The sequence below is a fragment of the Tachysurus vachellii genome, chromosome 25, assembly GCF_030014155.1.
Source record: "Tachysurus vachellii isolate PV-2020 chromosome 25, HZAU_Pvac_v1, whole genome shotgun sequence".
Taxonomy (NCBI): Eukaryota; Metazoa; Chordata; class Actinopteri; order Siluriformes; family Bagridae; genus Tachysurus; species Tachysurus vachellii.
In genome coordinates, this window is record NC_083484.1 from 7,259,351 (window position 1) to 7,286,745 (window position 27,395).

General features: G+C 38.3%; 1 protein-coding gene across 1 annotated transcript in view; it reads right to left on the bottom strand.

Annotated features, from left to right (window-relative positions):
* hs6st1b (heparan sulfate 6-O-sulfotransferase 1b) overlaps positions 1 to 22,812 on the bottom strand; it is a 69,480-nt gene extending 46,668 nt beyond the window's left edge. Inside the window, exon 1 of the mRNA XM_060861355.1 lies at positions 21,948 to 22,812. Coding sequence (XP_060717338.1) covers positions 21,948 to 22,468 — 521 coding nt within the window. The 5' untranslated portion in view covers positions 22,469 to 22,812. The remainder of the gene's footprint in view (positions 1 to 21,947) is intronic.
* Between the last annotated feature and the right edge of the window lie 4,583 nt (positions 22,813 to 27,395).

Below are 27,395 nucleotides of genomic sequence, written 5' to 3' on the forward strand. Positions count from 1 at the left end.
ATTTAACATTACTGTTTTTTATAATGAGTTCCCTTGTTAATGAAAAGTTCATGAGAAATATCCCAATATCCCAAAAGCCCTGCAAAACATAAATGGCACTAACTTTGTTTGTTACAGAATAATACAATTTCATACTTCATACAACACTTTGAAGACACCAGCATAACCGGAATAAGCATGTCTTTTCACTGCTGCCTGTAAATATCAACCCCCTGAAGACTGAAGGCAAGAAATTAAGGTAGAATTCATGAGCTCAAGGGCAGACATTCTGTCACTCATGTGGCACTCGTGTGGCTCCATTCTGCGTGTGAAGCCTAGTAGCTTTTTTTTTTTTTTTGTAGTTCAATATTTGTGACTCTGGAATTGATGTAAAAATCGTTGAAGCTAGCCAGTCATGAACGTGTATCTCCCTTATCTTTTTTCTTGTAAATTAGGGTTCAAGGTCCTTCTCCTCAAATTCCCGCTCCTGATCAGTAATCGAATTTGAAATGAACAAAAGCTATCTAGGTAGTAATCGCAGATTATTCTAACCTAATGAGCAAATTTAACATTTATGAAGATGTCCTTATCCAGAGCAGCTTACACTGATCTCATTCACACAAATAAGCGGTTGAGGGTTAAGGGCCTTGCTCAGAGTCCCAGCAGCGTCAGCTTGCTTATCCTGGGATTTGAACTCACAACCTTTCAAGCAGTAATCCGACACATAAACCATTCAGCTACCACCCACCCAATATGGCATGAATATTTAAAAAAAGGTGGTGGTGTGGTGGTGGGTTAATGTTGCATTATATCGAAACCCTTTTCAGAATAATAAAGTTTAATGTTCAGAATTTCATATTTTATTTCTGATCTTACAAACCATCATGTGTCAAACAAAAATCTCGACACGCATGCACACACAAATATATGTAGACACACACACTCACTCCATATTCTACTAATGAAAAATTCACTCAGATCATACAGTCCAGTACGGGACGATCACCATCACAGTTTGATGCTGTCCCTGCTGAATAATTGGATTCAGCGTCCCATTGGCATTCAACCCGACACTTCAACATCAATCTGAAATGACAGAGAGCTTGAACATGACACTCAATTATGGAGTTATGCTTCACAACCTACTATGAGAGCTCGTATACTGTATATACTATCTGGAGCTCAACAGATTGAAGGATTACATCTGACACCAGCAAACAGAGACAAGAGAAAAAGAGAGAGAAAGTGTGTTAAAAAAAAATGCTGACAGAAGGGAAAAAGAAATGAGATTAATAGAAATACGAGGAGGCCAGGAACCGGTTTGATTCCTGAGTAAGAGATGACCTTTGATTAACAGAAACTAGGTGAATCATATGCGGGGGTGTTTCCCAGCAGGCTGAGTCTTGATCCTTTGTATCACAGGCCCTAATCCACACACACACACACACACACACACACACACACACACACACACACCGGCTGCTGAATGAGGAACAAACTGACAGAAGAATGAAGTGCAGAGCCTGCATCATGCAATAGTTCAGAAGAGGGATGGTGAAGATCGCTGACTTTCACAGCAGTTTTGGAGAAGAAAAAAAAAAAAAAAATGCAGTGCACACAAGAGTGACATTTGATATCTCAGTTGATTTGAATGTCTGATATCTAGCACAGTCTTAACTAGATGGAAAATCATTCTCAGCATTTTTTTTATTTGTTTTCCTGAAATCTTGTACTGTGGGAGCATTGACTGCCATCTCTTTTGCGGTCCCAGACCCTTCCGTGAGAAATGATGAGTAAACGAGAACCACAGTCTGAAAAAGAAATCAATGGAAGAATATCATGCCACCCAAACCACTCCCTATACTCCCTCGTAATTAGAAAGGCAGATCTAACGGCAGGGTTTTTTTTTTTTTTCTTTTCTTTGAGGGACATATTTCACACCCCTGTGTTTGGGGTGCTCCGTTTAGCTTCCTGTCAGCCTAAGCAGATTCACATTCAGTGGGGGACGACCCAAATCAGCAGGAGGTAGTGTTTGCAGTTCGTCTGTTACTTAAAGCCTGTCCTCCCTATATTATCAAAAACAAAACATACGTGCGTTCTTGCCGTATCTGCTTGGTTTATTGTACTAAATATTACAATGGTATGCTCAACAAATTCTTTAAGAAGAATTCATCTATATTAAAGAGATCAAAAATAACTAAAAAGAACCCTTTCCAGATCTCTTGTCATACTTAATTTCCTTGGATCTGTCATATCAAAAGATATAAAAAATATATGTTTAATTAAACGACATCCCTGTGCTGAGCCCCACTGTGAAATGGCCCGAATACATCCCTTGGCAGGCAGAGTAACCGTCCCACATTTGCATTTTCCACAATTCGATTATCACGCTTGTCGACTGGTTGGCACGGTTCACAGCCCATCCACCCCATCTTACCCCATCCCATCCCACCCCATCCTATCCTATCCCAACTGTTACTCAGGCTTATGTAACCGAGCAGTGATATACACAGTGATCCTCTCTTTTTTCCCCACTGAACCCCGACCCATTTATGCCTTGAGCCATTAACCTGATCGTCCACCAATTACACAGCAAATCTAACCAGCAACAGAGATTTAATTGGCTTGCACACATGTGATAGGTAACTCATTGCCACAAGCAGAACTGTTAATAACTATTCAAATGCATTTCGCTGAAATGTCAAACGTCTGTATTTTCTAAAAGGACAAATCCAACCTGAATGACATGTATATGAAGCTACAATCACACATATCTTTTAGAGACAATGCACCCGAAGATCATTAAATTACAGCAAAAACTGGCAACTTCTGGTGAAATGAGTGACAGCGACCTTTGTTGACTAGACGTGGACGTGTCCAACGATTAACTACCGATGGGATTAAAGACAGTCAAGCGCACTGTCTTTATGATTAATGGCAAAGCGCAAACACTTCTTCTCCACACATGAATTTTAGATGTAAACGTTTTCTCTTTGTCATTTGGAACGTTAGTTGTGCCACCCACTGAAAACGGTATTACTATGGCAACCAGCTTTAGGAACATCTGTATGTGTGAGTGTAGCTTATGTGTGAATGTAGCCTAAGTCTTTATAATTCACATGTGACCTTTAATGGCATGAAAGGATTTATTTGTAATGACTTTTTTAGATTAACCTTTATCAAAATGTTATTCTATTTTCAATTTGGTTAATGCTTTCCGACGTCCCTACATTAGAGGTAACGCTACCTTTGACTACTATTTTAGTGGGATTTAACCCTTTCTTCAAGTTGAACTAAAAAAGAACAAAGTAACAGCACTTTTATCTTTCAGTCTGTTCATTTCTCTCACTTCCTCGTACGAAACCATGCCATATATCTGTACTGCACTCTAGAACTTTGAGTCTCCACTAGCTTGCCATTGAGGTTTATTAATATGACATTGAGCATCGCATATGACATTACAAATAAGTCAAAGTAAGTGAGAAAAGAGCTTGTTCTTTTTTCAACAGGAAATTCTATGTTTATCGTGCCTTTAATATCATGCCAGCCTCAATGGCTATTTTCATGTCAGGACCAAGGTATGGAAAGTGAGATATTTTAGTAGTTCTTATAGTATTACAATAGTAAAATCTTACAGTATTTCAACTAGGTCTGATACAGCACCCAAATGAGGTCCTTCACCTTTAATACTCTATAAGAACACCAGGATTGTCCATGGATTTGGGAAAATGAAGGAAGGATTTTAATTTTTGGAATAAAAGCTTAGATGTGTATTAATATCATTCTTATTTTACAGAGATCACATATTGGTGGTTCTTCACTGTTTAGTAGGAAGCCATATCTAAGTCCTGAGTGTCCAATATGGCAATTGTGTACACGGTCGTATCATCGTATCTGGATTCAAAATGAAGCAAAAGGAATTTTTACATTTATTACTTCTTGTCTCTCGGTCACATGGTAGTACACACATATCCTATGTAACGCATATGAAAATTTAGATTTACATATCTATCTCAGTCGTTTTAATAAAACAGTCACCGAGTTTCCTTCCTGTTCTTCATCTACATCCCCCTCGTGCCAGTACTTATTTATTTCCAACATATTAGCAACATATTAGCCTAAAAGAGCAGAAAATTGTTCTGAAAATTGTCTCAAAATCACTGATCTTTGATGTATTGTTTTGGATGGAAGCAGAATATTTCTTCTCAGTACATGATTGGTCTAAAGAAAACCCATACAAAGAATGGAAGAAAGGGAGGACTCAGGACTGCTAAGCTTTGGAGGCACTTTCAAAATTATTCCACTGCATTTATTCAGTTTAATCATGCTGAGACTGTACTCACTATACCAGGGGTCGGCAACCTTAAACACTCAAAGAGCCATTTGGACGCGTTTCGCACAGAAAAAAAAAAAAAACACAGGGAGCCACAAAACCCATTTGACATCTAAAATGAAGAGAACACTGCATATATCTTTTTTTACCTTTATGGAAAGTATAGAAAAAACTGTAGTGTGTTGCATTTATGAAATCAATGAACTGCTACCGAGTAAACGAAATTTTATTTCTACATCAAAATTTTAACTTGCCGGCTGCAGCAAACCAAAAATGGGTCTGCTTCTGTGTGTCGGATTCCGCAAGTCGGCAGTTATGACGCATATTTTGAGCGACAAACAAATTAAACACGGTTTATTTTAATGTTACAAGAGCATCATAATCTTAGAATTTAGAATTACATTTTTTTAAAAACTAAATAACTAAAATAAAATAAATTTAAATTAAATATTTATTTTCCAAATCTACAGGGAGCCGCAGCAGAGGGATGAAAGAGCCACTTGCGGCTGCCAACCCCTGCACTATACTATATTTTCAGTGGAAAAAAAAAAATCCCACCAGTAAAGTTAATACTGTTATTCCAAACTCATGTTTACAGATTTTATAAAAAAAATCTCCTCAAAGCTTTAATTCAATTCCGCCCTGCAATGAAATGACCTGCTGTAATGCATCTCTGCTTTATTATAGAAAAACATGAATCTTTTTAGAAGTACCTACCTAGAAATACCTTCTTTGTGATCCTAGAAGGTATTTGTAGCATATGGTGTTCTATTTAAAAAAGATTCATTAAGAAACACACAACAACAAGCAACAGCTCTAGAGGACACTAGCTGTGCACCATGCTGTCTGCTGTTTAAGTCTCTTTTTTTTTTGTAAACATTTAAAATAATGCACCAAGCAGAGACAAGTTTAAGTCTAGACTAGAGTTATATACATACTGGAGCTTGTCATATTTCAAGTCTTGCGTGACTGACGTCTTTGAGGAGGGTGACAACGAAAAACTATTTGCATGGTTCGGAATTTTTAATCACATTTGATTCTAACGTCTAATGAAAAGTATGTAGTGGCGTAAGTAGTGGACGTTACGCATCTTTGTAGACTTCTGGACTGCTGAAATGGACACAATACACAACTGACCAGTTGCTGAAAAGTGTACAAGTGATGGCACACAAGGATCACAAGGCTTTATTTGGAGATCAGACTAAGAACATCATGCATCGTGTGACTCTGACGGTGTATTTGGTCTGGTCGTTATTTACACACTATTTGTTTTTTTTGTTTGTTTGTTTTTTTTTTGTTTTGTTTTTTTTATTTTATTTTTTTTGGGGGGGACATGTACATCGGTACTCAAGAACTATAGTGTGTAGTATAAAACCCGCTGGGAAGTGTCGCTTCTCTGACAAGGTATTTTAAATGTCGGCTAAATTTTATTGTTCTGCGTTTTAAACGGGGGGGCACGGTGGCTTAGTGGTTAGCACGTTCACCTCACACCTCCAGGGTTGGTGGTTCGATTCCCGCCTCCGCCTTGTGTGTGTGGAGTTTGCATTTTCTCCCTGTGTCTCGGGGTTTCCTCCGGGTACTCCGGTTTCCTCCCCCGGTCCAAAGACATGCATGGTAGGTTGATTGGCATCTCTGGGAAATTGTCCGTAGTGTGTGATTGCGTGAGTGAATGAGAGTGTGTGTGCCCTGCGAGGGGTTGGCACTCCGTCCAGGGTGTATCCTGCCTTGATGCCCGATGACGCCTGAGAGAGGCACAGGCTCCCCGTGACCCGAGGTAGATCGGATAAGCGGTAGAAAATGAGTGAGTGAGTGAGTGCGTTTTAAACGTTGTAGATGTTTTGAAGATGATAGAAATGAGTGTTTCCTACAGTGTTTTCATACTGAAGAAAAAAGCCTACTAGTCCGGTCCTTTGTCTGAACACAAAGTTAGAAGAATGTAAAGGGAAAAAATCATTATTTAAGCAGGTAATGATTCTTGATTGATTGACATGAGAATATATGGATAGTTCATGCACAGATATTAAACTGGAATTAAATTTGAAAGAAATAAGAAGGAAAATAACTGCATCTGGCTGAAACGGCCTGGATGGAAATTGAATTAATCCTTAAAATGCTTTTTTCTTACATTACTGATCAAATGTCAGGTTAAAAACAAGCAGAATGAGACTATTGAATCTTGCAACATTCCCTACGCAGCTTTAACCATACTGTCCCTCAGTGGAACTCTACAGAACTCTGTGCAGTCTCATGATAGGCATTAATAAACTGCGCTTGCTGGAGTGTAAACTGGCCTCTGGCAAGCTCGACATATGTACATCTTTGTGCACAACAGCGGCAGCGGTGATATAAATAGTACCATACATGGATAATAATTTCACCAATGGAATGTACATCAATCTTATGTCTGCCTACCCTCACTCGAGTCTTGTGTCCATCTCTGGAAGAATGGAGACATCTAGAATACAGCATGCCTTTCGGATGTCCTAACCTTCAATGCGGCTGGGGCGTTTAGGGAAGGATCTTTTCTCTCCTGCTTTCCTTCCTGTCTCTGCTTGGATCTTCTCCTTTCCTCTCAGTTCATATCTGGCTGTTTCTGGGCCCCTTGATTATATACCAGGCCAACTGGCAGGTTGAAATCATTCAACCGCCACCAAGGAGGTCACGTGCAACCAAGTGGCAGCAGAGTAAATTGTAGACAATTCAAATTCCTGCTGGTTAGGGCAACTGCTCAATAAGCGTGCCGGAATGGTACATTTAGAAACAGCAGCAGGTCAGTGGTGGGCATGAAATTTCTAAGAGCTCTGTCTTGACACCCAAAGTACCTACTTTCAAGGAAGACAAGTTTCAAAAGCAAGTAATCATCGAATATAGCATCAATTATCCACAGAGATGGGACGAGACAAGACAGGATCCATGGCCTGCTTTATACATTCAAAAAGACCTGTCAGAGACATTATGGCTGATCAGTTCCTTCAGGATTACTCAGTGTTTTTGTGAACATTCCGGCCAAAAATGCTTGATTTTCCTGCAGTTTTTTTTTTTTTAATTATTATTATCATCATCATCATCAAAATTCGTGATTTGACTTTCAGAGTTTCTTGAATTGGCAAAAATGCAATCCCAGGACATATAAATAGTGTAAATAGTTTTTATGATTTTCAGTTGATTTCTGTGTGGTGTGAGAACATCAGCGTGTCGTATCGCCCACTCTCATGCAGGCTATAACACTCATATTTGGACATAACATGAGCATGTTCTCTAGGAGCCGGTGCTGTCACGTGAACCAGACCAGAACTCAGTAAGTTACACATAGCAAAGAAAATCCAAAAAAATCAAGTTCTGTGTTTCACTGTATAAAAAAAAAAGTCCTGGGGATAAAAGAAACCTATTGTGATTAATTAGACACCAAGTGAATTCTCACTGAAAGCAGTTCACCGAGTGTTTTAAACTCGTCTGTATTCGGCATTATGAGCTGCTTTTGTGTTAAAGCACTCCAAGCAAACATGAACACAAGGAAGAAAACTCGATTATGTTCATTTATACTCGCAGTTTAATGCAAACATTTTATCACAGAGGAGAAATTAAAGAGACCGGTTGAAGAAACTGACAGAATGTTGAACTGTGGTAATTACAAAGTATTTATAACATCATTTGTTCCTATCTCAAGCTGCTTTAAGGATTTAATGGATTACACATTCAGAAAGCAGTTCCATCTCCTGTAGAAGACGTAAGTTCTGGATGCAATGAGGGAAGGATTTAATGTTTAGCATTTTATTGTTTGCACTTGGAACAAAAAATGCTCTAGTTTAAACACCATTAATCTGAATTTGATTAAACCCGTAGAAGAAATGGCACAGCGTCTCGTCAAAGGAAACGCAGCTCCACCAACCAATCAGCATTCACCCGACGCTTAGCTCCATGCAACCCGGAAAACTCGACGTCCCTGCGTGTCATGTTTACCCATGATCCCCCTCTCAGCATCACAAAGCAAAGATGCAAATCCGTGTTCATGCAGAAGCATAAATCAGTATTTAAAAGACCGCCTTTTTCGCTTCCACAGTGAAACTGTACTTGATATAAACATGGTGCTTGAGGAGATCAGGGTAAAAACTGTAAATAGAGAGAAAAAAATTAATTCAACGCTATGACTGGCTTCAAATTCAGCTGTATAGAAAAACTCTTTTTCTAAGCAAAACAGTGTACGTATGTCTTTGAAGGTTTTCACATAGGTACTGGAGAAAATGAAGGCAAGTTTATACAAGTCGGAACTGGTCACGACTCACACGGTTAGTTACACAGTATGACGATGGTTAGCTCAGCTTGAACTTTTTAACAATACAGCTTTAAATTCAAGTGTGTTTATACATAAAGCTTTTTTTTTTCCTTCCCGTACATCATACTACAGAAACTTCAGCAAACACAATAAAGTCCAGACAGCAAGCACAAAACTCTAAGTTCAGGTATTTTATCACTGATTTACGAAAATGTGTCAGTTTATGAACTGTTGATGCTTTACAGTGATATACAGAGTCTCACAACACAGAATCAGTCTTTCTCCTGGACAATTAAACAAATAAAAAAAATTTATAGACTTTTGACTGTTTTTCTGAAAGGCCTAGATTAAAATAATAATACAAAAAAAATAAAATAATAATAATAAGAAAAACAATTTTGGTTATTGAATTCCACCTTCAACAAGCAGGCAGCTAACAAGCAAATCTTCATGTTTAATTAGCTCTCTTCTGCTATACAATCCTCTTTTCCAAGGTATTAATGAATCAAACATGATTGTAATTGTAACTCTGTGAATGAACCGTGTTGCCCTCAGTATAGTATAAACAACATGGCTGCAAAACACAATCAGCTCCAATTTCACATGTAAACACATTTTACTCTACCAAACCTGGATATACACTAAAAAGGCTGTTCTTAGGCTTGGATGATTAACAATATTATCAGGAATACTATCATGGTGTACAAATTAAATATCGGTCAGAAAATGTAGCTTAAATATCAGCAAAAAAATCTGTTTTAAATGAAATGACCTTAATGACCTGCTGCCTTATTCAGAACAGAGCAACAAAATGTCTTTCTTTTGCCTCAAAGATAAAGTTGTGAATGTCTTTAAAAGATGGATGGAGATTTTAAAATGAAGAAAATAAATCATGGTGTTTATCAGGGTGACTATATTATGAGTTTCTCTGGTAATTTTCCACCCAGAACACACTCATGTGTAGTTTTATATAATCCTAAATTCTAAATGAATATAATGAACATGTATCCAATGGCTAGTTATGTTTATTTACAGTCCAGTCCTCAGTTTTCAGTATTCATGACCTTTCTGATGCTTTAAAAAAAACGCTGACTAAGCACAAATGATAGCGATTGCAGCTACACTCTACTCATAAACAGCTTCCAGTATTTTTTTCCAATGTAATGGTGCAGCGTGACGTAGTACATAATTCTGACCCCACCTAATACTTTTTTCCCCTTCAGAGACACAGGAGATACTATTGTCAATCAGCATAAGCCATGGTAAGACACAGACAAATTACACACGAGATCACTAGCTCGGTTGTTCTGACAATTATTTAAGATGCTGCCTTCCCATTTTAATGGAGAATTTTTCAGGTGATGAGTTGTTTCCATTGAACAAGTCATCATTAACCTGCATACAACAGTCAGAACAGAGAGACAATATCTGGCATCATGATTCATTTCTGGCCAAATAACAATCCCAGACTTTTTTTTTTTTTTAAATGGACCAATAAATTTAAAGGCTAAACATGCAGTGTAGCCCTAACTGCAGTCCAGTCACGTACATGTAAAATGTACCTGACCATGTTTCTCTACACTCACATTTTATTTCGAGGCCAGCTACTGATATCCTAGTGTTAATATGTGCAGCAAGCTTGCAGGTTCGTATCAGTGGAGGAGGAGGTGACAGATTGCCTGAGATCACCATGATAGGCTTCTGATCTATTATTAGTCTGCTTCGTTGAGATGGGCATCTTCGTATTAAGTGTGAGACAAAACCAAGCAATCATGCAATCTCTCTTTCTCTCTCACACACTCTCACACACTCTCTCACACTCTCTCACACTCTCTCACACTCTCTCACACTCTCTCACACTCTCTCACTCTCTCTCACACTCTCTCACTCTCTCACACACTCTCTCACTCTCTCTCACACTCTCTCACTCTCTCTCACTCTCTCTCACTCTCTCTCACTCTCTCTCACACACATAACTGTTAAAACTCTTACCATCCTGTCTATCATGCTAACATTCTCTCTCTCACACACACACACACACGTATTACTGTCCATCTGAGGACATTCTCCATACATAATCCCTTACAAAAGTATACATGAAAGGAAAAAAGGCTCTTTTAGGGTTATTTATTGCTTTTGTATTAAAACAATATTCTGGACTGGGTAAATGTTGGGGGAAATTCTCTCTCCATTTAGGGACATTTAGTTCCCAACTTGATATAAAAACATGTGCATACACACTAGGGTTGCAACGGGGCGGAAAGTTTCCGGTAAATTTCCGGAAACTTTCCACAGGAACTTAATCTGGGTAATTTTGTGAATATTCAAAATTGGAATCTTTACGGGAATTTATGGAAATTTACAGGAATTTATGGGAATTATTTGGAAATATAGGGAAATGTATATAAACTATTTTGTTTGGTCATAAGCAGACATGCATGCAAGGTAATACAAATTTTAAAAATGACATCTTGACTGATTGTAAGATTGAATTGTCAGTAGAGCTTTAACTGATTCTTTCATTGAGTAACACAAAAGCATAATAAACATTATTATGCTTGTAATACACATACTGTAATAAACTTAATAATTGTAATAAACATATTTCCCTATGATTGCTGTAAAATGAAAGCATCCCCCACCCTTGTCCTTCTAAAAAAAGTCCCAATCAAAATGTAAAATAAAGCATTTTTTCTCAATCTTATTAGGTCTCTGCTTCTGTGGTAGTCAAGGCCTGGAAAATGGAGGTGAATCCCCCCTTAAGTGATATATGGAGGATTTTTTTTATTTCAGTGAGTGTGTTGGGGGGTCATCAAATTATCTGTGAATGTGGTAACACTCCTAATTTACTGCTTAATAAGAGTTAGTAAGGTAGTTATTAAGTTTAGGTATTGGGTACTATTAAGAATGTAGAATGTAATGCAGAATAAGGCATTAATATGTGTTTAATAAGTACTAATAAATAGCCAATGTTCTATTAATATTCATGCTAATAAGCAACTAGTTAAATGACCCTAAAATAAAGTGTTATTGTGCATGTTATGGTAGAATGCAAGTACATGCAGGGGGTTTGGCCTCAATGGCCCTCCAGTAAGCAGTGTGCTGTGTGCAAGTGACCGAGGAATACAGGGTACAAATTCAACTTAAATTGCCTTAAATCTTGTTGTTTTAAACAAAATTATGCTGCAAGATTTCTTTAACTACATTTAAGTTCCTTGTTATACTGTAGGCAACTCTGCATTTTTTTTAAATTCCCAGTTTATTTCCATATATTCCCTTTAATTCCCATGGAAAGTTTCCAGCCTTGAAAATTCCCGGAATTTTGCAACCCTAATACACACACACACACACACACACACACACACACACCATGTTCCAATAAAAGCCTGTCTCCTGGTTAATCAGTCATCACTCTGTAATTTGTCCTTTCCACAAATCAGTGTGATCTCTGGATCACACTTTTTCCCATGTCCAACCAGAGAGCAGGAAGAGTGGGTTAAGTTTCAAGTCGGCATGCACAGCTGTGGGTTCCTTATTTCAGACAACGATGACTTCAAGCTGTCAATTATATCAGTATTTATTCAAAAGTCGGATTTTTCTAAATTTCCCAGATAACATTTGTTAAAAACCATTTGAACAGAGGAAAGCTAGAAGACAGAGGATATATCAGGCAGTAGGTTAAGTAGAGGGATGTGGTTGAGATGTTGGCCTACTGATAGGAAGATAGTGAGTTCAAATCCCTGGTCCACCAAGCTGCCACTTCTGGGCCCCTGAGCAAGGCCCTCAAGCCTCAACTGCTCAGCTGTATAAACTGAGATAATATGCAAGTCGCTCTGGATTATTGTGTCTCCCAAATGCCATAAAGGTAAATGCACTCCAAAATCCCTACAGTCTTCACTACTGAAAGCTTTAGATTTATTTTCTTAGCTTTAATATGCTTTATAGAGTCTGCTCATGGCTATACTTTGTATTTTAAATTTATAAAAATGCGTTATAATGACATTTCAAAGCTGTAGTGGAGTAAATGATTTTAGTCTTATTAAAGACTAAATAATGATTAGTTTTTATACCCATGTTATTTCTGAGTGTAGGGCCTGGCCTTAAAATGACAATTGGTCTGATTTTCACAATAATCTTCGATAATCATGGATCCTCATTCCTTTTCCTAGTCTCCGTTCCTCCATGGAGAAAGAATGCATAAAAAAGGAAAACAACTGCCAGGAATAAAAAATAAATGTGTTTACAAAACTTGTAGAAACATCAATTTAAAGTGATCGCAGGATTTTAATTATTGAGGTCAATTCAAATCATTATTACATACTATATGTACATCACACACTTGAATGATGGCATTTGAGTCTAAACAATAAAAACTGTTCATCACCATTTCAAAGCAAGGGCCATTTTTTTAATTGTTTCCAATTGCTTACTGAATTAAAATAATTTTTCATATCATTGCATCATTTATTCTAATTTGGTGTTTTGGGAGTTCAAGAACTTATCGATCCTGATCTCCTGTGTCAAGAACTTATCGATCCTGATCTCCCCTCTCCTCATTTCATGATTCCTCCGAGCAGTTTTAAAAATACCTTCCTTAAAGATCGCAGACTTACATCGAATTTCAAGGTCATAGGCTAAAAGAAGTAGGATCGAGGAATCAATTTGTGAGATGTACTGGGATGGACACCTGAATACCAAATAAATGAAAAACAGCAGTGATGGCAGGAAAAGATACATAATTGTGACAGAGAAAAAAAAAATGTTGGGTGTCGTGTTCTGTTTTTTCATTTTAGGAAATTTTCCCTCAGATGTGTTTGGTCATGACTGCGTTCATGTCTGCTACCAAAAAAAGTAAACAAAGAAACTAAAAATCACACAGACTCTACTCATGGGGTACCAAATCAGTCTGGACCAATCATAGACAGTGGGAGGTCTCAAAAATGAAAACGTTTTGTTTAGCAGGTTTGTTTGTTAAAGTGTTCACGCCTCATGCAAAACAAAAACCACTGTGACGTTCTTGACCGAAAGACATCTTTTTACCGAAATCAACATTCAAATGTAAGGCATCATCCTGTGTATAAAATGGTGTGGAAGTTATATGGAAGTTGTTGAAGTTATCGATGCTGCACTTTTTACAGCAGATTTTATTAAGCAGGACATCGAGCCCTGGCAGTCAGTACAGCGATATTATCCGTGTGATCCCATCCTCCCACTGCATTACTCTTTCTTCTGCTTCCTTATACACGTACAGTTCAGCAGCAGCATTGAGCACTAAAGGGATTTGCATAAACGCCACAGTCTTCTTTGGTGTTGAGAGGTTTTAATCCACACTGATCTGATTGGATTAGCACACAAAGGGCTGTCCACAGCCAACCAGAGTGATACACACATACACACACAGTCACTATTCCCCAGGTACCGTACCTTTCGCCGTTTGGTCCCAACACCATGACAGAGTTGAAAGTCTGCCCCATTATCTGAGCAATCCTGGCTTAGAGCTCAGTCTGTAAGAGTGAATTGGGAGGAATGATATGCACCTGTTTCGTAACATGAGCACAGTGGCAAAGTTACTGTACCAAGCAAGAAACACACAGGGATGGACAAATTAGTAGCCCCAGTAGCTGGGACAAGCTGACTTTCTATGCAGTACTGTTTTTTTATTTAATGATTGAGATGCTCTTACAAAAAAATCATTTATTTGGAATGATGATGCTTCTAAATCTCTCACACCCCGGCCAAGACAATGTTTGGATGAATGGCTTTTAAAAAGTAGTACAGTATAATCACCATGCTCCAGTGACAACATCAAAAACGCTATGTTACTGAGAGTTAAGTCTAGTCCTGTAATACATAAGAAAATAACTGGTGCTGTTTTGTTCTTTGGCTGCTTCCTGTTAGGTGTCACCACAGCGGATCATCAGATCAACATAATTTTGGATTTAGTACAGGTTTTACACCGGATGCCCTTCCTGACACAACCCCCCGATTTTAAACAGGCACCGAGTGACTGGTTTAATCCCTGACCAGGAATCCTGGTGGTGTGAGAAAAGGATCCTTATAGGGAGGGAAATAAATAAATAAATAAATAAATAAATAAATAAATAAATAAATAAATAAAAATCACTTTTCTGATATACATAGTAAGATTAAATAAAGACGCTAGCTAGACACAAGTAATAATAGAATATCACCACCCACAGTTGCTAAACGTTGGCCAACAACTTGTTGACTTTTTAATTGTACAAACAATAAATGCAACATTACAAACATAGACTTGTTAATTTCCCTTAGTTTGTAATAAAGCACAAGCATTAAATGTTTCACTTTGTTATGTTAGCTCACATAGACCATTTTTAACCTATCACCTCCGTGGGCTAATAACTGTACGAGCAAAAGCAAAATTGTCATTTTTCACAAATTAGGCCAATGCTCAGAGTCTTGTTCATTAATACATAACTCTTTTTTTCTGATACATACTAATGCTGTAATGTAAATAAGGCACTTGTGGAGTTCCAGTTCACGCTCGGTTGCCAGATAGGATCAGCAGGAGTATGGTGAAAATTGCCCAATTACTGTCATACAATGACCATAGCAGTCTAAATGAATTAAGTGTACTGTAGTACATTAAGAATACATATTCTGATCCACTAACAGTGCAAAGCGGTGCTTAAAATTATAAAATCACCCCTTCACTCCTTCCCTTTCCCGTTTCATTCTGTGATGAGTACAAAATATAAAAAGAGTGAATGCTGAAAATACAGCAGTACCAGTGACTTCATTCCAATAAACCATTTGAATGATTTTTAAAGCCACACGAAGCGAGTGTTCATGTTATGGTCCTCTGTGTTATTGAGGTGATGGGGAGAGAAAGAGAGAGAAAGAGAGAGAGAGAGAGAGAGAGAGAGAGAGAGAGAGAGAGAGAGAGAGAGAGAGAGAGAGAGAGAGAGAGAGAGAGAGAGCGAGAGAGAGAGAGGAAGTAAAAGTGAGGTACAGCTAAAGAGAACTTGCTCCTCATTTGTCTCAGTAGACAGGCAGTTAAGGGCTTAGCAAGCTCTGTGCCAGCTCAGGCTGGCCTGTCCTCAGGCTTCATACTAAATCACATCCTGGAGCCAGCTCCGCTATTATTAACACCAGGACGCACCTTTCTCCAGAATTACACCAGCGGGCCAAAGAGCATTCAAACCCATCGAGAGGCTATCTATAACCCCTGATCCCAGTGCTCTCTTAACCTTCCTTTCATAATCAGCCTCCGAGCTTTTATACTGCCCTGTTTTAATAAAGCACATGCCCCATTTGCCAGCCTCATCTCCAATGAAGGTGAACCAAAAGTTCCAGTGTCCTTCATGCTTGATTGAACTTTATATAGTACTTATATCTCAGCGCTGTTGAATTCTTGATTGTGATTGGTAGGAAAGTGTAGATTTAGCAAGAACTGAATTCCCAAACTAGGTAGTATTGATTAATGTTAACTGCATGGCTCTGACAGCAGCTCCAGAAATAACATTAATGATCAATTTATATGAATGCGTCCCACATTAATCCAAGAACAAAAAAAGAACAAAGGAAAAACACCTAATCCTCGATACGGTGACATTTTCCGGTAAGACTACTACGCTACTGTAATAATCATTTATGAAAGGAGTCATTGGAAAGTGTCAGCACTTCGTAACTGTCAGTTTTAAGCCTAGCGAAATGGGAAAGTCCTTAGGACAGAGGACTCTCCAGAGCACTTTCCAGTTTCTCTGTTACATGACATGCTGCATTTATGTGCCTCATTAACTTTAACAGAGACAAAAAGGAAAAGCTGAAGGAACAACTGTTTTTTTTTTTTTTTTACAGCTTCTATAAAGTAAGTAGTAACAGGAACTAACTCGTCTTGTGAAAACTCTATTACTTTAAATGTAACCATAAAGCATTAAAACATGTGATGTATTGTTCATGATAGTAGAGTTTGTGCCAGTCCAATAATTTGACCGGTCGAGCAGCGTACCAAGAGGGTTAATATTTAGCGTAAAGGCACAAAGTAATTTCAATCTGTGTATAATATCGTACATCTGTGTTCATCACATAAAATTACACTTCCTGTCTTTCTACAGTAGTGTTAGTGACATCATCAATGGACAAAACATTTCTCAAAACAGAATGTTGGATTTTGATGTGAATGAACGCGTGTGAATTTTACCTGAAGCACCTTTATTGTGACCGTACAAATAAATATAAGGTAGCTCGCAAGCTAGCCAACAGGCTATAAAGTGACTGTAACTTCTTCTACATTTATTCCCACTTACAGAGCAAAAACATGGCAGTGGTGGCTCAAGTGGTTAAGGCTCTGGGTTGTTGATTAGAAGATCTGGTTTCAAGTCCCAACACTGCCAAGCTGCCAATTTTGGGCCCTTGAGCAAGGCCCTTGACCCTCCATGCTCCAGGAGCGCTGTATCATAGCTGCCCCTGCTCTCTGACCCCAAACTCCTCAGTTGGGATGTGCAAAGAAAAGAAATCCACTGTGTTCCAATGTATATGTGGCAATAATAAACGCTTCCATGCCCCATTTCATTCGTTCATTAAAACAAACAGCTATATTGTGTCTGAAATTCCAGATTCATGATATTTATTTCCTGTTTATTGACCGTTAACTGTTGTATAAAACATAACTCTTGCTTCTGCAATATCGCTTAATTAATACATTTTTAAAAAATGTAATCGCTGGCAAATCGCAACGCTTTCAGTAGAATAGCACATAAGTAAATAATCCACAGTGAATCTGGTAATATCACACCACCCCAGTGTGGATTATTTTTCATATTACAGCAAAATCCATTGTGTATTATTCTGCACATAAACTCTGGCAGTAGCTCCGGTGACTGTGCAGATTTTAATAAATTATCATTTCTATACAAACAACTTGTATGCGACTTGCATGGCGGATGCTCAGCGTTGTTGACACGGCGAATCGTTCTGTTATGAGACGTTTATCTATCGTTTTGGAAAGAGTCATCACGGTGCTTTGTATCCTTCAGAGGTAAAGCTGTTCTTTTTTTGTTTTCCATTATGAGTTTCTTTGAGACAGAGGGTTTTCTGGTTTCTTCACAACATCTGACTTCTTTAAAAAATAAAATAAAAATAAAAAAAAAAAGGCTGGTGAGGGAATGACTGTATATACAGTAACTGCTAAGCTTCTCCTTGCCATAAATATTTTATATCTTGCCAAATAGAGACAGAGTTAGATAGATCTGTCTGTTGCAACTCAATTTTTGTCTATTTTGGTGGCTCCGATATCTTTTTTGATAATCCTATAATATTTGGACAATGTTGGAGATACATTGATCTGCCCTTTACAACACACTGGCAAATTTGGTGGTAATGGGTATCCTTTTAATTTATTAAGACTTCCAATCGTCTGTCTTGTGTCAGTGCTGCTTTTACCAGGTCAGATTCTGGAGTCCTTAGATAAATTAATCTATATTGGCAACATATTGGCACCATATTATAGTGTGAAATGACTCAGGGAACGTACGATATCATATGACAGAAAGGTGGTAAATGTAAAACTAACTCCTTTTTCTGTTGTTGCTGTATGTTCTTTTCTCGACATTTCTAATATATTAAGTGGGAAGATTATTCTAAAATCAATATTCCTCACTTTATAAAAACAGGCTTCTCAAAACAGAGTTGCTTGTGTGGGTTCAGCTTGCAGGAAGATACTCGAGTACTGCACGTAGGCTCGCCATCTCAGAGACAGCTATCAGGGAGAGCTAAAGCTAGAGAACAGAACATCGATGCAGATTTTTTTCGGCTAATAGACTAAAGTAGAAACACTCAATTTAGATTTGGATGTAAACCAACAATTCACCCGTGCTGATGGTACATTTTGGACTTTTTAAGGATCTTTATTCAACTCTCTGGCTTCGTTTTCAATAATAAGGACTTCCTTTTAGACATTTTCCTGAAGGCATTTAAAGGTCAAATCAGCTCAAGAGCTCCAATGTCTAAATCAGTTCCACTGCAGAAAAACCCAGATGTCTGACAAACAAACACATCTTTTTCAGAAACCAGATACATGGGAAAAGCCTTGTTGCATTTTACCCACCCAGAACACACATAAGGCAGTAAAGTAGAAGAATTGTGCTATTTGCTGTGTAATTATTTAGTCAAGCAGCTGTTTAGCCTAGCACACAGATGTTGCCCAAAACCTGCTGCTATTGGCTACGTGTTAGTGTTAGAGAACTCGACGGCTATGCGTTTAATGGGGGCAATAAAAGCTGCTTCGAAGTGATAATAAGTGACTTACCTAGTAAAATCACAGCAAACAGTCAGACAGGAGGCCTGATGTTAGGATTCATGTGGTTAGGGGCCTTAAGAACCACAATTAGACCATTATGAGGAAAGGATGCCAAGGTTCTTCCCTGGTTACATGGTTGATGAGTGAAAAGAGTGAAAACTTTAGAGAGAAAAGCTACACTTTCAGATACAGTTCATGAATGAATTCAGTCTCGTGAATGCTTGCATTTCATCTAACAAAAGAAAAAAAAAACAATAGATGCATACTGAGAAAATTTTGATAAATAATGTTCCACCAGTGACATTTACTTGAAGATGACACAAAATTGCAGCCAGGGTTATTAAGTTAAATCAGGGGAAATTGACAATAACAGCAAAAGTTTGGAGAAATCAGTTTTTCATCTGATATTAGAACATCTATACGGTATATAAATCCACACTGCAGCTTAATAACTCGAAATTCAGAGCCTCCAACACCAATGCCATTTATCTGCCGCTGTGGTCCACCTTATTGTGAGATGCTAATCTTCAACAACAGCCCTCAATCTTCTAAAGCCACACTCTGTGTGTGTGTGTGTGTGTGTGTAATGTAATGTAATGTAATGTATATTACTGCAACATTACCCCCGGGACATGCCCGTAATCCTTACTGCACACACCATGATGATCATAATGAGCTTCTGCAGCTCCCATAAAACCCATTAAAGAGCAGGAGATTAATCCAACACTCACTCACACCAGGAACCAAAAGACCATTAATAAGCCTACCACTAAAGCACTTTTATTAAAAATGTGATCTTTAACTGGAAATTTTTGAAAAAGATATAAACTCGCTGCTGTTTGTGCTATATTAAAAAAAAAAAAACACTGTTTTTTCTCTTCATAACAAACCCTGGGAAATGTCTGTTTCTAGGCCGTACACAAACCGCTAGCTGCACAATACACAAATTGCATCTGGAGGCCATGATAGGTGCACTTCTGACCTTAGCTTCATTCTTACTCAAATTTGTGATGTAGCACAGATTATGTTTTTTCTTTACAACTGATGAATTCAACCAGCGGTGTACACTTTACAAACACTTCATCTGGTTTTTGACCCTGTTCACCCTTGTGATTGAACATAACGCTCGACATTATGTCTGCTTTGTCTTCACCACTGCAAGTTCCCCTTTCCTTCCTTCTTTCTTCCCCCCCAAAACATCCCAATGAAGCTGAGGAATGCAGGTTTTTGCCTCATTTCCCTAACCAATCACTCCAGCTGTTTGAAGCATGACACGCATCATATGCAAGAACAAACACTCAGAGGTGTTAATGAGCAATGAATAACGTTCTTCTGTTGACAAACACACAGTTTGGCTCATTTCTTCAGCAATAAAGTGATCAACACCTTTTTTTCCCCACCTGCGAACAAGCTGACGGGTGTCTGGAATTTTAACATCGTCTTCCTGTTGTTGGTTTTTTTTTATGCATATTATGCCATTGTACCTCCTGTAAAATTGTACCCCTGGAGCATTGCCATATTCCAGAGGCTGATGACAGGAAATCGCTTTTTTTTTTATGCATTTAGACATTTCACGGAAATTACTCACAACAGGATACACTATTAAATCATTACAGAAACCACATAAGAATTTTATTGTATCAGCATTTTATGGAACCGGATGTAAAGTTCAACAAAACTATGATAGTTTTTGTAGCAATCTATAAATATATTCAGTTTGTTTTTCTGGAAATCCTTTTAAATGGTTCCATATTCAGGGCTATAAAAGAGTGTTTCCCGTTTACAAATGTTAGGAAAAATAACAGTTCACCTCCCAAAGTTGCCTTGGGGGACCCTGATAGTGGACAACACATGAAACAAAAAGAAGTACCTGTGTAAAATAATCTATCTCTATAGAGAGAGAGAGAGAGAGAGAGAGAGAGAGAGAGAGAGAGAGAGAGAGAGAGAGAGAGAGAGAGAGAGAGAGAGAGAGAGAGAGAGAGAGAGAGAGAGAGAGAGAGAGAGAGAGAGAGAGAGAGAGAGAGAGATGGAACAAAATTGTGTACCAAGGTTCCTAATTTACAAATGTACTTCTTTTTGTTCCATGTGTTGTCCACTATCAGGGTCCCCCAAGGCAACTTTGGGAGGTGAACTGTTATTTTTACAAACTGGCTTACTTACAACAAGCAATTTTGGAATTTTCTTTTTTTTTCCAGGAAAGAGAAACATACTGAAGAATGCTTACTGGAATTTTAACCTCGCCTTCCTGTTGTTTGTTCAGGATTTATATGATGCTGTCAGAACTGCAAACTTCCAGTCACAGAGCTTTGTCATATTCCAGAGACATTTTTTTTTTTCCTGCACTCTTCACCTCACTCGTTTTGGATACATAACACAGAGAAATGACACAGAAGATGACAACTTAAAACAGTAAAGTAGCTCCAAGCAGAGTTCTAGAAATCAGTGGTGCAATTTCTTTTAGAAAAAAAAAAAGGAGAGGGGGGTTTACATCTAGCTGAACATAGGGTTCTTTACTTTACAAAAGGTTTTTGTCTGGCTTAAAGATACAACCTCTTTTCTAGAAATTGTTTCAAACGTATTCTAGCAAAGACAGAACATTAACCATCCGCAGGCACAATAAGAAATACGGCACTCTTAGAATAAAGGCTACTGAACTGTCCTTCCCTTGTCACTGGGATGGTAACCTCAAGCACACACTTTTTGAACCTCCATCAGGGATCTTTTACATAGTGTATAAATGTATATAGTGTACCTTTAAATATTTTACTTAAATATATATATCTTTTTAACTGTACACTACCTCCACATTTCCCAGTACAGTACAGGAAAGACACAGTTTAGTACCACCCTGTGTGGTGTATAATACACTGAGTAACAACAGGTATGTGTGTAAAATAGAAACCAGAATATATTTCTATTCACTATGAGCACTTTTCCTGCAGCATCATTCCAGCTTTACTTCCAGGACTTTAAACTGGATCAGTGACATGAACCAAAGCGCATAGTCACATCCAGGCTCATTTCCAAGTGTGCTTATGAACTCAGATGAAGGGGATTTAAATGCACTGAAGGCAGAAACTCACCTCAGTTTCTTTGTCTTGCTTTCCTTCCTGTTGAGGACTCCAGGCACGCAGTTGGTCAGTTCGGTCCAGTCCGCGTGCAAGCCGCAGCTCCAGCCGGTAGAAAAGCGCGAGAAGAGCCACGTCTCCTTGCGGTTCGGTCGGTAGCAAGTGCACTTTTTCTGGCCCGGCCTGCAGTCACATGGCACCTCCAGTCGCACGTTTTGTACCAGGTGCCGCCCGAATGTAGTGCCGCCTGTTTTCTGGATGTGCAGGAACACGATCACGTCCTCGCCCTTGATCTCGAAGTCCACAACGCGCTCCAAGTCCTTCACCGGAAAGTAGTACTTTTTCACATAGTGCGGATCCGGCGTGGGGAAGATGGTCATGTCCTCCTCGGGGAGGTAGCCATGCGCCGGCGTGCCGAAGTTGATCGCACCGGGTGCTACGTACTGGTACAGAATGAGCATGAAGAACACGGAGCCAACGACGATCAGCACGAATTTGCTGGCCCGTTCAGCCATGGTCCTTCCCGCGATGTTCATCTGTCACCATGTCTCACACAGCGGGGTCTCGGGTAGCGGATTTGGCTCCGTTCTCGCGCCCTCCATAGATCAACGGGACCGGAGCGGCTCAACAGACCGCAGCGCGCGCACGCAGATTAAACACTGACACATTATTATCCACTAAGAGCTTTGTGTGGCACGAGCCTCTGAAACACCCGGAAACACCGAGCCTCTGAAACGAAGCGAGCGCAAACGGGACTTTCAGAGATTGCGCTTCCGCTGAACCGCTGCTGTGTCCTACGGCTTCCTTGTCTTGTGTGTGATCATTGTGTAGCGCTCGAGTGAGCGCACAGCGACACCCACTTGCCTACACACACACACATACACACACTCTCACACACACACACTCAAACACACAAACACACGGTTCACACAAGAGTAAAAGCAAACCGAGCATTTTTAATACTCTGGTTGGTGTCACACGCCGACTGTGTATTTAAAAACAAATTTACCTCCGAGATTAAAATCTTACACGTGATACACTTTTAGCTAAGTAAGCAGGCCAAAATAAGTAAGAAAATAAAGACTATAACAGACCTACCGTAAGAATAGTAAGAATAAGATGAAGAATAATTCCTTTAGACTATAAAAGCTTCAACAGTATGATGATGACATGTATTCACATATATACCAAGATAAAGAATAAGAATTCATACATGAAATTCAGCTAGGACAGAAGGAAAATGATCGTTTATTTTAAAAAATCAACAAACAACAAAAATCAAACTTCATACTATTAATCTCCTGATATAAGTGTTAAGGGAATCATTCACAAAAAAAAGTACATTTTTCAAGAATGTGTCTTACCAATGTAAGGCCAAAATATTAGGCTAGTAATAGATATTCAATAAAACTGCAAACATTTCATGGATTTCGAGTGCATGTTGTGCATGTAAAAATGTTCACGATCAGTAAGGAAGAAACAGATAACAAGCGTAGTTGATGGACAAAATAGCCTGGCATTGTGTAACACCTATTTAGAACCGTAAAATTTAGCACACAACAGACTGGGAGGTCTCTGGCAGCAGAGCCTGTTATGCTGCAATGACTGATGGAGGCACAAGGTACACAACTTCACACTTTTTACAATTGCTACTAAGCACTGTGCACAAAGAAAATCACATTTTATGCATTTTTTTTTTCACACATGTTCACATTACAAACACCACAACCATTTCTCAAAATAAATGCTTTCATAAGGAACACTACCACTACATTTCACCAGAAGCACAGTGTCCAAAACACAGGGTGCGACTTAATCAGCCCATAGTCAGCAATAGTCAGGATTTTCAAATGCAAAATACTTCCAGTGCACTGGAACATTTACTATCTTAAAAAAAAATCCCACAATGCATTGCAAACATTGAGTCACCATGTTCCCTTAATGGAAATGGCGTTGTGTTTTCTGCTCATAAAATTTCCACTTGTCACCTAGGTGCAATAAAAAGGGGCCAAAGCATAGCCTGAATGTTTTTGTAATGTGAGAGGAAACCAAAGATCCCAGAGGAAACTGATACAGACAGAGAGAGAACATGTGAAACTGAGGGGGGGTGTTCACAGGGCATGGTTTGGATGAAAACAGGGCATGGTTTGGATGAAAACTGGTGATGTGATAGCTGTCCTGGGGACCCTGTACATGAAGAACACATACTTTTTGCACTTTTTGAGGAAGTCAAGTAAAGTGATCACAGGAAGTGTAAAAAGCACCTAAGACTGGTCTAAAGCATGGATGTATTGTGTTTTAAAGGGTGAATTTAATACATAATAAAGTGAAGGCTATAAAAGTGTATATAATATGCTTTAATATGAATAACAATAATTACTACGCGCTAAAAATATTAAAGAAGCAGATTGTATTTCTTAGAGCCCTCTAGTGCCAGTGAAGAGAATTGCAGTTGTTTCTTAAAATAACCTTCATATAAACTTCAAATTGTTTTAATATAATCTTCTAAAACTATGTGTGTATAAACATAAACTACTGGTAACATTCAGAATGTCAAATATTTATTTACAATATCGATGTTAAAAAAAAAGTGTGTAACTGTGTAAAATGTGAAGCACCGTAATCATGATACACGCAGTTCACTTCTGATAAATCATATCTGTGATTGAGAGCTGTTACATTAAAATGTGCTTTACTTTTGATCCTTTCTGTCATCTGAGTGCTGGTGTTGCAACCTATTACTGTTCAAACTCTATTTGTATATGTGAGTGTAAGCCAGCAGTGGGAGGATTTCTCTTGACCCCTTTCTGGTCACACAGTGATTATTTCTCTCCTCGAAACACACCATAAGCTTCAACCTTCAACAAATGTACAAATATGGAAATGTTCTGCTTAGATTCAACTGACATTTCATAATATATCTGTGCTTTATGCATTATGAGGTTAACCATTTTTAACATTACTCTGGTGTTCCATTATGCCAGTGGAAAGTCATTTGTCTTATCGGACATTTTCTTTCAGAATAAACAAGTGAATTATTAAATATAAAATATAAAATGAGTCAGGACACTGTTGACTTTCAGTGTGAGATGTCTTTATCTCTGTTGGCATAACCTTATACAGAAATTTAGTGGTTGAAGATAACACCTTTTAATTTTAGTTACTCATGAACAAGCACTTGGGGCATCGCAGAGAGCAGATATGAGTTAATGTCACCATTCGCCTGAAAGATATAAACATCTGTGAGAAAAAAAAGGTTTTTGTTTTTCAAGGAAGCTTTTCTAGGAATATAATACCCCTAGTAGTCTATTAAGCACCACTGTGGAGTGTGACGTGACAAAGACTTTCATTCAACATGGACACAAAAAAAAAAACAAGCACAAATTCTATGTTTGTTAATGATGAGAAGCTGAAGTCTGCCACTGTATAGATGGATTTAGAGTATACGAGACCAAGTAGGTTCACATTTGTCTATTAAAGTGTAAAATGATTACAAATAGGAACAACCAAACAACAGCAACTAATATCGACTGTGTACGCCAAACTGAGGTTTAATCTTCAGAGAGGAAATAACTGTTAATTGAACTGCCATGGCTTAAGATGAGATACAGATTATCCAATATCCTCAAATCATATGATTGTCCAGGAAGTGAAAATTGCATTTCTTAAGTTTTATTTTAAATACGTTTGTGAGTAGCCTCTTCTCAATGTCAAGGCAGAGTAATGGTTTCAATTCCCTTTATTTCAGTCAGTTTTCAAATTCATCCCTTATGCAGTAACTGGCCAAAAATAGTATATATGCACAAAACATGCGATATTGCTATTTTAAAAAAAAAAGTAAAAGAAGAAAGTCATGCTTCTTCCCCAAGGTGTTTTATTATCCTGTACAAAGGCAGCTGGTCTAAATGTGCTAGCAGAGATAAGGTCTTTTGTTTTTCAAATATAAAAAGACATCAATTTTAATTTTTGCATCAAAGCTTACATCAAATAACTTAAAAGTAAATTATTTTGAATTTTTGTGGAAATAATCAACGGCTCCCTTCAACTGTAAAGTAAGAAAAGTACACAGTATAAAATGAAAAGGAGATGAAGTGAGGGTTGATTTCCTCCGAGCCCTGACTGCAGATTAATGCAGCCTCTCACTGACAAGCCATGTCAGGTGATCGCACAGCCTGCAACACCACTAAGACGGTTGATTTCCTCAGCCTGTTTTGCTGACATATCTGTAACAAATCATCTACAGTGATGATTGAGAGTGGAAGATGGATTATTCTCAGTATCACTCCTTTTCCTCCAAATTCCTTTGGTGAAGAAACTACAAGTCAGTAGACTGAGAACATGTTATAGTCTATCCATCTATTTTCTGTACCGCTTATCCTACATAGTTATAAACCAGGAGGCTATCCCTGGGGGCTCGGGCCGAAGCCCGACACTATGGACGGGCTGCCAACCAATTACAGGACTCAAACACACACACACTCTCACACTATGGACAATTTAAAGATGCCAATCAGCCTACAATGTATGTATTTGGTATGGGATAGGACAACAGAGTATGTGGAAACCCCATAATGGAGAATATGCAAGTCTGTGCACAGAGGATGGTAATGGGACCACAAACCCTAGACATGCAAGGCTAAAGTGCCAATCATTAAAGCACCATGTTTCCCCAATCATAGTACAAAGTACACAAAAGGGATATTAACAAAATGTAAGGCACTTTAGAACAGACTTGAAAAAAAAACAAAAGAAAAAAAAGCTAGGCACAGATATCTGATTTTAGCTCCGTATCTAATATTTCATCCATCTATTGTCAATTTCATGTAAATATCCATGTTATGCCTTTGTAATGTAGCATATTATAAAAAGAAACTCTATAATGATGCTGAATTCACTGTAAAATGGAGTGACACAAAATCAACACAAAGACCCCTGGATAATGAAGTGCACTTGATGCACATCACATGAAGTCTGGCCTTGGTTAGCAGAATGCAAAAGCTTTCTGACATTAACCTTAGCTATTTTCCTTTAGGGCCTGAGAGCAGCGAAGTGTGGAGGCGGCTCCACTCGCCATAAAGTGCAAGGACACAGTACCCCAAACCTCCCTTTAATTGCATTTAATTAGGCCGCTTTGTGACCAACGGGCTTAGATTCTGACCCCTCCTGAGAGGACGACCACTGAGAGCTAGACAAACTATCAATCAAGTGAGAAGGGAACATGAGGCAATGCATTTGGCATTACAGATTATTGTTGTCTGGTGTTTGAATGATATCCGAGAGCCTTGTGATGTACAGATCGTTTGCATGTGTCGAAAATATTTTTGAGCATTATATATGCTTTATTTTGCTTGTCAAGAAAATATACTGTACATTCTCTACAAATCAATTTACGTACAATTTAGCTATTTGCTATTCACTAAAAAGTGTAATCGTGTTATGATGTTTTTTTTCCATTACATCTAA